We start from the raw sequence: 13243 nt of genomic DNA, 5'->3' as shown, positions 1-13243 counted from the left end.
GTGCTTTAGGCCTAGTAGAGATTGACGAGCCTAGACCAGTTAACCAGGGGTTATTCAAAAAGGTTAAAAACCCATGATTTATTTTTCCCTTTCTACGGAATTAAGGAAGATTGCTGAATCGGCCTGGTCGCAGCCCGATCACAAAATGGTGGTTCCACTTAGGTTTATGTCCCTGTAACCATTACAGCCAGATGACCTAGCTTTCTGGGAACAGGTTGCTAGAGTGAATACACCGGTGGCACGACTGGTGCACTACACTTCCAGTTCCGGGCACCGCCAATCTTCAGGATGTCACTGATCGCAAGGTGGAAGGATTTTTAAAATCCATTTATGGATTAGTGGGAGCCTCCTTTAGAACTATGCTGTCTTCTGCATGGGTTGCTAGGGCGATAGAAACTTGGGTTGACCAATTTGGCAGAGGGATTGCAGGATTCGGACCTTCTTCCCCTAGTTTTACACCTGATGGAAGCATCAGGGTATCTGTATGAGGCGGCGCAGAATGCAGCATCCTTGTCACCTTCTATGTCAGCTGCTGCGATGGCGGCTAGAAGAACTCTCTGGCTTCAGTCCTGGGAAGCTGACCTAGACTCTAAAAGGGCCTTGAGGCGGCTCTTCCTTGTTCGGGCTCGGTACTTTATGGACCAGAGATAGATTACATTATCTACCAGGCGACGGGTACTTTCCTTCCTGTTAATGTGTTAAAGCCCCGTATTCCGAGGTTTAGCTCCTTTCGTCAGCCCTTTTGGGGAGGCCCCGCCTTTAGATGTTAGACAAGCAGAGGTAGGTCTTCTGGTTTTAGAGATCTCTCCCATAGAGGAAGGTCATCATCTGGCAGCAAGCATCAGGCCAGACTCCCGGGAAAACTGGCAGTTTGTCTTACACCCTCTTCTTCCACGAGGCTGCCGGAGTGGGGGGGCGTCTGCGACTGTTCACAGAACAGTGGTTAAAATCCTCTCCAGATCCATGGCAAGGGGATATGTCATAGATCTTTTAAGTCAAGCCCCTCATCGGTTTTTTGCAACTGCCTGCCCCTCGACCAGAACAGAAAGCAAACGATGTTGCACTATGTACATTCTCTTCTTTTATCGGGAGTAATCTGCCCGGTCACAGAGAATCAGAGACGCCAGGGATGCTATTCAAAACTTTTTTTGGGTCTCCAAGCCGGACGGTGCCCTTTGTCCCATTTTGAACTTAAAGTCCCTAAATCTACATCTGAGAATAGACCAGTTTCAAATGGAGTCTCTGCGTTCAGTGATAAATGGATTGGAGGGGGGAGAATTCCTGGCGTTCATAGATTTTCGGGACACATATCTTCATGTACCTATCTGTGAAGGGCACCGACTATTGCTTTGCTTCACGGTAGGAGTGGGCCATTACCAATTCAGGGCCCTTCCTTTTGGCCTGGCCTCAGCGCCCAGCGTATTTACAAAAAGCATGGCAGTAATGGCTGCCCGTCTCCATTCTATGGGGTGAGCATAGTGCCCTATCGACGACTTGCTGATCAAAGCCCCTTCAGTTCTGCTTCAGAAAATGTTCCTTCCACAGGACAAGGTTTGTTCGGTACAAGACCTAGTGACCAGGGTCCTAGACAGTCACAAACCTTCCATGCTTCTTTGCATGAGGTTACTGGGCAAGATGGTGTCGACATTCGAGACAATTCCCTATGGAAGGTTTCACTCGAGATGTTTCCAGGGGGATCTCCTAAAGAAGTGGTCTGGTTCAGCTCTCCACTTGGAGCAGCAGAGGATACTGTTGTCCCCAGAGGCCCGTCTATCTCTCAGGTGGTGGAAGAGTCAAGAAAACCTAAGCATGGGCAGATCCTTTGCCCCGTGCTTCTGGATCATCATAACAACGGATGCCAATCTAAAGGGCTGGGGTGCAGTGGCGCTACAAGAAGTCCAAGGGCAATGGGTATAGCAGCCCAGATATTTGCTTGGGCAGAACAGTTTGTCCCATATCTGTCAGCCGTATTCATTCCAGGCATTCTAAATTGGGAAGCCGACTTCCTAAGTCATCAAACAGCAATGCCAGGGGAATGGTCACTCCATCCAGAGGTTTTTCAGATGTTAGTACAGAAGTGGGGCCTTTCGGATCTGGATCTGATGGCGTCCAGACACAATCGGCAGGTTTCCAGGTTCTGTGCAAGAGCAAGGGACAGCACAGTGGCCTAGTGGTTAGCACTTCTGCCTCACAGCACTGGGGTCTTGAGTTTGATTCCCGAACATGGCCTTATCTGTATGAAGTTTTTATGTTCTCCCTGTGTTTGCGTGGGTTTCCTCCAGGTGCTCCGGTTTCCTCCCACAATCCAAAAACATACTTGTAGGTTAATTGGCTGCTATCAAAATTGACCCTGGTCTCTCCCTCTGTCTGTGTCTGTGTGTAAGTGTGTGTCTATATTAGGGAATTTAGACTGTAAGCTCCAATTGGGTCAGGTTACTGATGTGAATGAGTTCCCTGTACAGCACTGCGGAATTAGTGGCGCTATATAAATAAATGATGATGAAGGGACCCGGTGCCGGGGGACATAATGACAATGCTTCGGAATTTTCGGCTAGGGTATTTTTTCCCTCCCATTCCAATGCTTCCCCGGGTACTCCGGAGGGTCAAGCAGGGAGGGCTCCCAGTTATACTGGTGGCTCCCCATTGGCCCTGCAGGGTATGGTATGCAGACATCCTTTTCATGGCAATAGGACAAGGACTTCATGTGTCTCTTCGCAACGACCTCCTTCTGCAAGGTCCCTTTCAGCATCAGGACCTGCCTCGGCTGGCTTTGATGGCATGGCTGTTGAAGCCAGCCTCTGGCTTTCAAAATGGTTTTCTGCCAGGGTGGTGAATACCCTGATACGGGCTAGAAAGCCAGTGTCAGCCTGCATTTACCATAGAATGTGATGTATTGTGTGTCTGGTCTTCATACCATTTAATGTAAATACAAGTAAATTTAATTTGCCCTGGCTGCTAAGTTTTCTTCAAAACGGTCTTGAGGTAGAGGACTGCCTGGGTTCCTTTAAAGGTCCATGTCTCTGCCCTTTCCATCTTCTTCCAGAGGCGTCTGGCGCACCTTACGGAAGTCCGTACTTTTTTGCAGGGAGTTCTGCACTTCAACCTCCCTTTGTTCCTCCCACGGCACACTGTTATCTGAATTTGGTACGATCTGTGCTTCAGGAACCTCCTTTTGAACCCTTACAGTTAGCGGACATTAGATTTCTGACATGGAAGGTGGTGTTCCTGCTGGCCATAGCGTCGGCCAGACGAGTGTCAGAGCTTGGGGCTTTTTCCTTTAGGTAGCCTTTCCTGGTCTTCCATGATGACAGGGTGGTGCTTCGGACTGTCCCTTCATTTCAACCGAAAGTAGTTTCCGATTTCACATCAGTCAGGAAATAGTGGTTCCAGTGTTCCAGGATGCTTCCGCAGGTTCTTCCTTAGAATATTTAGATGTGGTCCGGGCATCATGTATTTATGTCCAAAGAACTTCGGATATCCGTCGTGCGGACTCTTTTTGTCCTAATTGATTCCCAAAGAAGAGACTGGCCAGCTTCCAAGCAAACCATTGCTAGATTACTTACCTTTACAATAAAACAGGTGTATCTTAGGGCTAACCGGACTGTGCCTACCCACATCACGGCACACTCCACCAGGTCTGTGGGGGCTTCCTGGGCTGCGCATAATGGGGCCTAGGCTGATCAGCTATGCCGAGCAGCCACATGGTCCTCTGTCCACACATTCACCAAATTTTATCAGTTCAGTGGGTTCACGTTCTCTGATGCTAGCTTCGGCTGTAGCGTGCTACTGTACATGCTGGGCTTTCAGGGCGGTCCCTCCCTTAGAGGGCTTCTTTGGTAAGTCCCCATAGTAGCAGTGTCCCCCAGATAAGATGAAGGGGAAAAGAGGATTTTTATACTTGCGATAAGTCCCTTTCTCTGATTCCATTTGGGGGACACTGCTTTCCCTCCCTTTTGTTATTCTACTGTTTGCTTCTTGGTTGGTTCGACTCAGTTTCCTTGAGGGCTTTAGAATTACACAGACGAGCTACAGGGGGTTGCAGAGGAGAGGAGTCTGTCAGCAGCCACAGTTTAACTAGTTAAGTGCCAACTCCACACTCCCCAGCTACAACCCCATGGTAACAGTGTCCCCCAGATGGAGTCAGAGAAAGGAATTTATCATATAGTATAAACATCCTCTTTTGTAAACAGTGGATATATTTCAACATACAAACTGTGGCTCTTTGTTAATACTTTAGTCATTGTGATTTAGCATCTCTGGGCTTTGTTTTATTATCACAGGGCAGAGGACAAGAGAAGCTTGACCTGGAAGCAACTTCCAAAGAAACCAGTGAAGAACCTACTCAGTATGTTGAAAAAAATTCACCCCCAGCTTTTGGCAGGTAAGTGCATCAAATAACTATAATTTGTGTTCCATTGTCCTCATCATTTCAGCTTTCTTGGAACAGGGTTTTCCAATTAGTTGGCTGAGTGCAGTACTCTAGGGTGGAGAGAGTCTAGCAGGTTAACTTGCCAGAGTTCTGTTTCTGAATATCAAGTACATCTTCTGATGTTCCCTGCAGCTGGTTTTAAACATTCAATATACATGGACTGTTGACTTGCAGAATTCCTGGAGACACTGCTTGAGTGTAGAGTTTCACTCGTTTTTACTATCGTGGCTAGTACTATCATGTGAGGGAGTGTAAAACAGAAACTGTATTTTGTGGGCTTTTGTTGGAATGAAGATTAATGCATGTAAGTAGATAAGCATTGATGGTTCAAGAAGTAGATGGCAGTAAGAATTGTGTTAATCTTTCCCAGTCCATAAACAACCCCAGGAGGAGAGTGCAGTAGAGATGACTCCTATTGAAGCAGACTTTTCATGGCAAAAGAAAATGAGAGATCTGGAACTGGAAATTCAAGAGGTATTTCTGCGCTTCATGGCATCAATACTTAAGGGCTACAGGACCTACTTGAAACCCATCACAGAGGCACCATCCAAGAAGGCCACTGCAGCGGACTCTCTTTTTGACCGCCAAGGTAAATAATCAGAAAGAAGCTTTTATCTTAGAGTTCTCTACAGACTCCTTCAAACTTAATGGCAACATTTTATTAAACCTATTTAATACATACAGTACATTTGACATATAATGAATAGACCATGTATAGCCCTCATCTTGGCCCATGCAAATGAGGCTAATATAGTTACATTAGTCCTGTACTTCATTAAATCACCAGTACAGGGAAGCAGAACTGATGTTTTTCATTGCGGAATAGATGTATGCTCAAGTAGAGAATGCAGAACTAGTGTGTCTGATTGACAAGCATATGCATGAGCAGGATATTCGTTAAACGTTTAGTAACCATTTAGGTCAGTGACAGGCAAAATTATACAATTCAAGATTCTCTTCAGGTGCAGCCCTCTAACTTTCAAAAGGGGCAACACATTACTCTTAATCTCAGTAATACACTAAAGCAATAGATTTATATAAAGTATGAGATACCATTCTGTTCAGTAAGAGCTGGAGACATAGGTGAAGCTTTGTGTTGTACAAAGCAGATGAGAGATGTGTCCAATGGAGTTTTAAAGCTGAGAAAATTACCAAGGGGGACATAAATTAGGAAGGAGCTGGGGGGCCGCAGCTGAAAGCGCGGGTGACTGCTTGCTACACCTCACAAATTTAAATAACGTCTATCAGTTATTTAATGCAGTGCCATAAATGTTTTAAACTGATGAACATGCAGCATCTGCGATATGTCATTAATATATTTATAATACCATGTAATATGATGGATGTCGCCACTACTCCACACTAGGTATATTAATATAGCACCATTTGAATGTGATTGAACAAAAAAAAAAAACACGTGTCTCAGTTCAGGCATAGGTGTTTGCTTGTGATGTTTAGCATTTTATTTAAAATAAAAATATAAACTTACTCTCATATCACAGGGTTTCTGAAAAGCAGGGATCGCACACACATGAAGTTTTACACCCAACTGACAAAAACTCAGATCTTTATCCGCTTCATTGAAGAGTGCAGTTTTGTCAGCGACAAGGACACCAGTCTGGCCTTCTTTGATGACTGCATTGACAAGGTATACATATGTATATTATGGCCTGATTCATGTTTGAACGTAAGTCAGTTTGCCTGCCGTATCTACTGTTAAACAGCTCTGCACATGCTCAGAAACAGACCTTGTGCCAGTATTCACAATTCTATGCAATTCATGTCTGAACGCAAATGACACTACTGATTAAGACTTAAAAGGTGGAAGGCAAGAGGGAAGGTGCGGATGAACATCTGCCATGTACGGTAAGATCAGTCTGACTTAGATACGGCCGATTCAAGTCCCGTCTTTCTCTGGTTTCAGCTACAGGGCATGTGTAAGTGCAGACTGATAGTGATGACTGACATGGCATAGTCTTTGTTTGTGTGTGGAAACTTATCTTGAGATATGTTTGGATTTGAATAAACTGCGTCCAACTTCTGTGTTTGTTTGTTTTGGGTTTTTTTTAATAAAAAAAATAAAAGTTGCGTGCAAATATGCAGGACCTTTAATGTGTCTATAGCCCATACATGTCAATTTGTATATTTCTTAAGTAGCAACTTCTTTACTGATCTATGGCCTTTAAGTAGTAATTTCTATATATCCATACATCTAATAGAAAAAAAATTCGCAGTGACAACAAAAAAAGTATTTTGCAGGGATCTGAAGACCTGCATTTTAACTTTAACTACAGTTGCATTGGGAAAAAAGTTATATTAGCAATGACTTAAATAGCATATTAAACTAGAGAAATGTAACTATTTCCTGAATTAATCATTGTTTAATTGTTTGTCAGCTGTTTCCTGATAAAGGCAATGAAAAAGGGGACAAGGTATGTGTCACTGTTTGTAAAACAAACCAACTCATTCTCTGGTGCCCAATTAATACTTCTTACTTTTAGTCTTTTATTTTTCTTTGTGTTTATCTCCTACACTTTTAATTGCCAAATTATCTGCATGCCAGGCAGACCAAGAATTTCCAGAGGACACTCGTTTGATAGAGCTGGATGAGTCACAGAAGAGTGAACATACAGTGTTTATAATGCCCCCTGAGCCTCTAGCAGAGGATGGACCTGACCCAGCTCCTAAATACAGGTACGGAGTCTTACACAACGTATAACTATTTATAAACACTCTCTGTGCACACATTTACTTGTATGCTCCACATTGCATTCATTTTACCATATTTCCTCAATCTTCTTATAGTCTTAACATTGTGACTGAACGTTTTTTAGGACCAAGTAATGTTTATATAAGTAGTACTGTTATATATGGGAAAATGTAAATATATATATATATATATACATATTTTTGTAAATCTATAATGTGTGCTGTCCTTTTAGCTACAAAAGCTTTCCAAGGCTTGATTACGCCCTTTTCGATCGGACACGTGAGCAATACCTCACCTTCAATGGAAACCCAAAAACCAACCGTACTGCAAGCAGCCCTATGTTTATTGCTAAAAGGACTAAGCAGGTAAGTGATCGTTGTTTGCATGAAACAGATGGTTATCCATTATAGTAAATTATAGCTGGGCCCCCTTTTCCCAGTTTATTTTCACTCCTGTCCTCTTGTCTCGGTTCACAGAGTGCTCCCCATGTTTATCTTTATAGTTTCAGTAACAATATGTCTCAATTTCAATTTTCACTGTTATTATCAGAAATACAATATCAGTCACAGATAAACATCTACTTTGTCACTCTTTCTTTGTTATATAGATTATACCTATTGAAAAGTATGTATGTTGCCAATTCATTTAACCTAGCATATCTGTTTCTGCCTGCTCTATAATGCTATATCCCTAATTTTTGATTCTTAAAAACCACATGCAAGTATAATGTATAATGAAACTACTTTTTTTTTCTTTATAGGAGATTAAAACTGCTCACAAATTGGCCAGGAAATATTACAACAATGCCAATAACTGGCCCAAATGCTTGTTTAGCCATTGTTTCAGTCTATGGTTCATCTGTCTGCCAGTGTACGTCAAGGTGTCTCACTCAAAGTCACGAGCTCTTCAGAAGTCCTATGACGTGCTGGTAAAAATGAGGAAGACTGAGGTGGATCCCCTGGATGAGGTGATTTCATGTAAAATACAACCAATCCAGAATATAACCATCTATATTGTCTCTTGTAGTAGGTTTACTAGGCTTTACAATCCTCCGTCACTGAATAAGTCTCTCAAGTACTCCCAGAAGACTAAGTTTTGCAGATTTCCCTGAGTAATTATTAGGGGTGTGCACCGGCCACTTTTGGTGTTTTGGGTTCTGATTAGCTTGAGGTTTTGGGTTCTGATTTGTTTTGCCAAAACACCCCACGAAAGGTTTTGGTTCTGGTTTTGGGTTCTGATTGTTTTTTAAAAAAAGCATAAAAAGAGCTAAAATCCATATTTTTGTTTTTTTTCCACTCCTACACTATTATTAACCTCAATAACATTCATTTCCACTAATTTCCAGTCTATTCTGAACACCTCACACCTCACAATATTGTTTTTAGTCCAAAAGGTTGCACCGATGTAGCTGGATGTCTAAGCTTACCGACACAAGTGGGTGGCACAAACACGTGGCCCATCTAGGAGTGGCAGACAGGATGGCAGTTTGCTAGAGGTGCAAGATGGAATTGTCCTTGGGCCCTCCCACCCACCCTGATGTTGTTGAAATAGGACATGCACACTTTAACAAACCAATCATTTCAGCGACAGGGCCTACCAAACTACTGTGGCTGAAATGATTGGTTTGTTTGGGCCCCCACACCAAAATAGCAATTCATCTCTCCCTGTACAAACTAAACTGGCTCTACTGAGGCAAGATGTCGTCCTCATCCTCATCCTCTGATTCCTCGCCCCCTTCAGTGTGTACCAGTGTGAACCTTGCACAACACGGAAATCAGTCTCCACTGCTCTTGACTCAGGCGCATCCCCACTCCTTTGCCTATGTCGTAGGTGGCTGTGTAGGCTTGAATGGCCTTTAGCTGCTCCTCCATCCTCTGCAGCATATAGAGGGTGGGGTTCATGCGCGTCACAACCTCTTGTTTTAGTTGATGGCAGGGCAGGTTCATGCTTTTTTGATGTAGCAGGAACAGTGAACGTAGTTTAATATCTGATACTAATATTTCTGCACTGCAGGAACAGTGAACGTAGTTTAATATCTGATACTAATATTTCTGGACTGCCTAGTGAAGTGGAATCTCGACGGGATTTGGTACCGGGGACACAATACCTCCATCAACCGTCTAAATCCCACTCCACTGATTGCGGACACTGGACGCACGTCTAACACCAACATAGCTGTTACAGCCGCAGTTATCCGCTTTGCAATAGGGTGCCTACTGTCGTACTTCGTGCTCATGGCAAACGACTGTTGGACGGTCAACTGTTTGGTGAAAGACGTAGCGTTCTTACGACTTCCCCTCTGGGAAGATGACCGACTACCAGCAGCGGCAGTAGTAGGCGTACCGCTGCAGGATTCCCCGGAAGAATCCCAGATTGAAGAGGACTCGGTCATGCCGGTGACATGGCCTGCAGGACTATCTCTGATGGAGATCGTGGAGGAAGTTGACGAGGAGGGTGTTGGGGGTGTGTATACAACAGGACCAAGGGATTTAGGTGTCCCTGGACTGCTGACGGTCCTAGCCACAGGTCCTGAACTAAACACTGAATTATGAAGGTTCTTCAGGTGACGTATAAGGGAGGATGTCCCTAGGTGGCCAAGATCCTTACCCCTGCTTATTTGAGCTTTACATAAGGTACATATGGCCATACATTTGTTGTCCGGATTGGGATAAAAATAACTCCAGACCGAAGAGGTGGATTTTTTGGTCTTCTGACCAGGCATGACGATGGGCTATTTCATCCCATGGACAACAACTGTTTCCCCCCCTGGTGCCTCATTTAAGATAACCACATCAGCATCCTCCTCGTCAAGTTCCTCCTCAGCACCAGCTACATCAATATCCTCCTCCCGGTGTACAACATTGACACCTTCATTAGCCAAATCTGTAACTGGACTGTGGGTGATCCTTCCAGCATATGCAGAGGTGGAAGGAGCCACCTCTTCCCGTACAGTGATGGGAAGGTCAGGCTGCGCAACCACCAACACCCTTGGTCTCGCCTTGGGGATTTGTGATGCCATCTCTTTAGAAGACAGAGTTGTTTGCTGTGTTGTTGATGACAGCTTAAGTCTCTTAAATTTTATAGAGGGGGGGGGGGAGGAGGGCTTAGATCCTTGGGTGAAGCTGAACCACTAGTCATGAACACGGGCCAGGGCCTAAGCCGTTCCTTGCCACTCCGTGTCGTAAATGGCATATTGGCAAGTTTACGTTTCTCCTCAGATGTTTTTAATTTCCTTTTTTGCTAATTTTAGTGAACTTTGGCTTTTTGGATTTTACATGCCCTCTACTAGGAGATTGGGCATCGCCCTTGGCAGACGACGTTGATGGCATTTCATCGTCTATGTCATGACTATTGGCAGCAGCTTCAGCATTAGGAGGAAGTGGGTCTTGATCTTTCCCTACTTTATCCTCCAAATTTTTGTATTCCATTATAGTTAAATCTCTGGTACTAATATTTCTGGACTGCAAGAACAGTGAACGTATTTTAATATTGCAGTACTAATATTTCTGGCCTGCAAGAACAGTGAACGTAGGTAAATATTGCAGTACTAATATTTCTGGACTGCAAGAACAGTGAACGTAGGTAAATATTGCAGTACTAATATTTCTGGACTGCAAGAACAGTGAACGTATTTTTATTTTGCAGTACTAATATTTCTGGACTGCAAAAACAGTGAACGTATTTTTATTTTGCAGTACTAATATTTCTGGCCTGCAAGAACAGTGAACGTAGGTAAATATTGCAGTACTAATATTTCTGGCCTGCAAGAACAGTGAACGTAGGTAAATATTGCAGTACTAATATTTCTGCACTGCAAGAACAGTGAACGTAGGTAAATATTGCAGAACTAATATTTCTGGACTGCAAGAACAGTGAACGTAGGTAAATATTGCAGTACTAATATTTCTGGACTGCAAGAACAGTGAACGTAGGTAAATATTGCAGTACTAATATTTCTGGCCTGCAAGAACAGTGAACGTAGGTAAATATTGTAGTACTAATATTTCTGGACTGCAAGAATATATTGCACTAGAATTTTATACTTTTTAAATTATTTTTTTATATTTTTTTTAAAAATATTTTTGTATAATTTTTTATTTTTTTTTATGATTTTTTTAAAAATTTTAAAATAACTATGGACTTAGCAGAACAAAGCACAGGACACAGCACCACTGGACTCAGCAGGACAGAGCACTGGACAAAAGCACCACTGCACTCAGCAGGACAGAGCACTGGCCAAAGCACCACTGGACTCAGCAGGACAGAGCACTGGACAAAACGACCACTGGACTCAGCAGGACAGAGCACTGGCCAAAGCACCAATGGACTCAGCAGGACAGAGCACAGGGCAAAAGCACCACTGGACTGATCAGCAGGACAGAGCACCACTACAAACTCCAACCTCCCCCTTCCCTGATCTGAGCCCGAATGAAGATGGCGGGCGCAAGCGGCGAATTTATGCAATCAGAGTCTCGCGAGATCCGACGCAAGACTTGGACGTCAAAGCCTCAGTTTCGTCTTTTTGGCGCCGGAAATACCCGAACAGTGCTCGGACATCTTGCTCGGATTAGCGCAATCCGAGCCCGCTCATGCCTAGTAATTATATGTGCAGTAGTGGCTTAGTCGGTACGATTAAAACCCTTTTGCTTGGTAAGGGCTATTCTGAAATCATGAAATTTTGAGCTACTTGAGGAGTCATTTGAAAACTGTTGCTCTAGTGTGATGTTGTCGTAAATGACAGACACTAGCTTTTAATGACAACTGAAACAGAAGGAAAGATTTTAATTGAAAATCTATTCTTTTTACTGACCTATAATGTCATGAAACCACATGAGTTATTTATGTTGGTCAGTAATGGAAGTATACAATTTTGGTGTTAAAGCATCACAATGTATTAATAGCTTTAATATATTTCCCTCTGCAATCCATGTTCCAGAATCTCACATCCATTTCAATGTGAAACTGTTATTTATTTCCTTTCCAATAGTGCGTAGTATTTTATTACAAAAAATATTATTTTAATTTGTTTTATAACTTGTATTCTTTTAGCTAAGGCTGTTGTACAAATACCCTGTTGCCAGTTTGTTTTTTTTTCTCCGTTTCTATCTGCTAAAGATATATATGGTCTGTGATTCAATGAATTGGCATGATGTTTCATGGCAGTGTGTATTTTTCATTAGGTGTGTTACAGAGTTGTAATGCAGTTGTGTGGCCTTTGGGAGAACCCTGCTTTGGCAGTAAAAGTCTTATTTGAAATGAATATTGCAGGAATTCAGCCTAATGCAATCACATACGGTTACTATAACAAGGTAAGCTGTGTACAGGGCCATATTCCTTTATTTTGTCTATGCAATATAGCACTTCTTTTCCATTTTAATTTTTTTTTTTTGTTTTACAATATTTATGGTGATACTACTGGGAAAGTCCTAAAACACCACTTTCCTAAAGGGACCGGTTGAAATAAAAATATCTGAAAATGTAGCTAGCATTATTTCTTTCTTTCATTGTTGTTTATTAATATAGAGCCAATGTGTGTGATCATTCACACCAGTATCTGCCGCATTACAGCTTATAGGCTAAATTCCCTACCATGCACACATTATATATGCAATACAAAATTTCACTTGAACATGTAGGTAATTCATACTCGACAACTGTCTTTAATTTCCTTGAACAGTCCCAGGATTCAAAGATTTGTCACAAGTTTTTAAAATTGACAAACTACAAAGCAGTTCTTTTTATTCTACTTACTGGATGAAGTCTTGATTATCTTCACTTATTATCTGGGCTTTATAAACTAATATTAAACTATATTAATGCAAGAAGGGTAATTAAGATGCAAAACATGTATTGGAGCCAGGTGAAATTGACCATGGCATTTTGGGGATTGTTCTACTTGAATTGATATAGGTGGGCAATATGATATAAATCAAGGGCCTAACAAGAGGGCTTGACCTTATCTGTTTTGAAAAGCTTCTTGTCACAATATGAGAGTAGCAGAATAACTTTCTGGGATCAAGAAATTCCCATCTACAAATGAGTGTTCAGTACACAAGGGGCCGGTGTCTACAGACCCCATTAAGTGAGGGATCTAACTCAGCCTT

The 13243-nt window shown here is 42.6% G+C and overlaps 1 protein-coding gene across 1 annotated transcript in view; it reads left to right on the top strand.

Moving 5' to 3' along the window:
- The window catches only part of DENND4C (DENN domain containing 4C), a 185954-nt gene that overhangs the window by 124870 nt on the left and 47841 nt on the right, over nucleotides 1-13243 (top strand). The window contains exons 11-18 of the mRNA XM_075210659.1: nucleotides 4281-4381; nucleotides 4800-5018; nucleotides 5932-6077; nucleotides 6826-6861; nucleotides 6993-7123; nucleotides 7372-7504; nucleotides 7900-8106; nucleotides 12320-12448. Of these exons, the coding sequence (XP_075066760.1) occupies nucleotides 4281-4381; nucleotides 4800-5018; nucleotides 5932-6077; nucleotides 6826-6861; nucleotides 6993-7123; nucleotides 7372-7504; nucleotides 7900-8106; nucleotides 12320-12448 (1102 nt within the window). The remainder of the gene's footprint in view (nucleotides 1-4280; nucleotides 4382-4799; nucleotides 5019-5931; nucleotides 6078-6825; nucleotides 6862-6992; nucleotides 7124-7371; nucleotides 7505-7899; nucleotides 8107-12319; nucleotides 12449-13243) is intronic.

Source organism: Mixophyes fleayi, chromosome 1 (assembly GCF_038048845.1).
Source record: "Mixophyes fleayi isolate aMixFle1 chromosome 1, aMixFle1.hap1, whole genome shotgun sequence".
NCBI classification, from domain to species: domain Eukaryota; kingdom Metazoa; phylum Chordata; class Amphibia; order Anura; family Limnodynastidae; genus Mixophyes; species Mixophyes fleayi.
The sequence above is the reverse complement of the archived record's forward strand: the minus strand, read 5'-3'. Positions and strand labels throughout refer to the sequence as shown.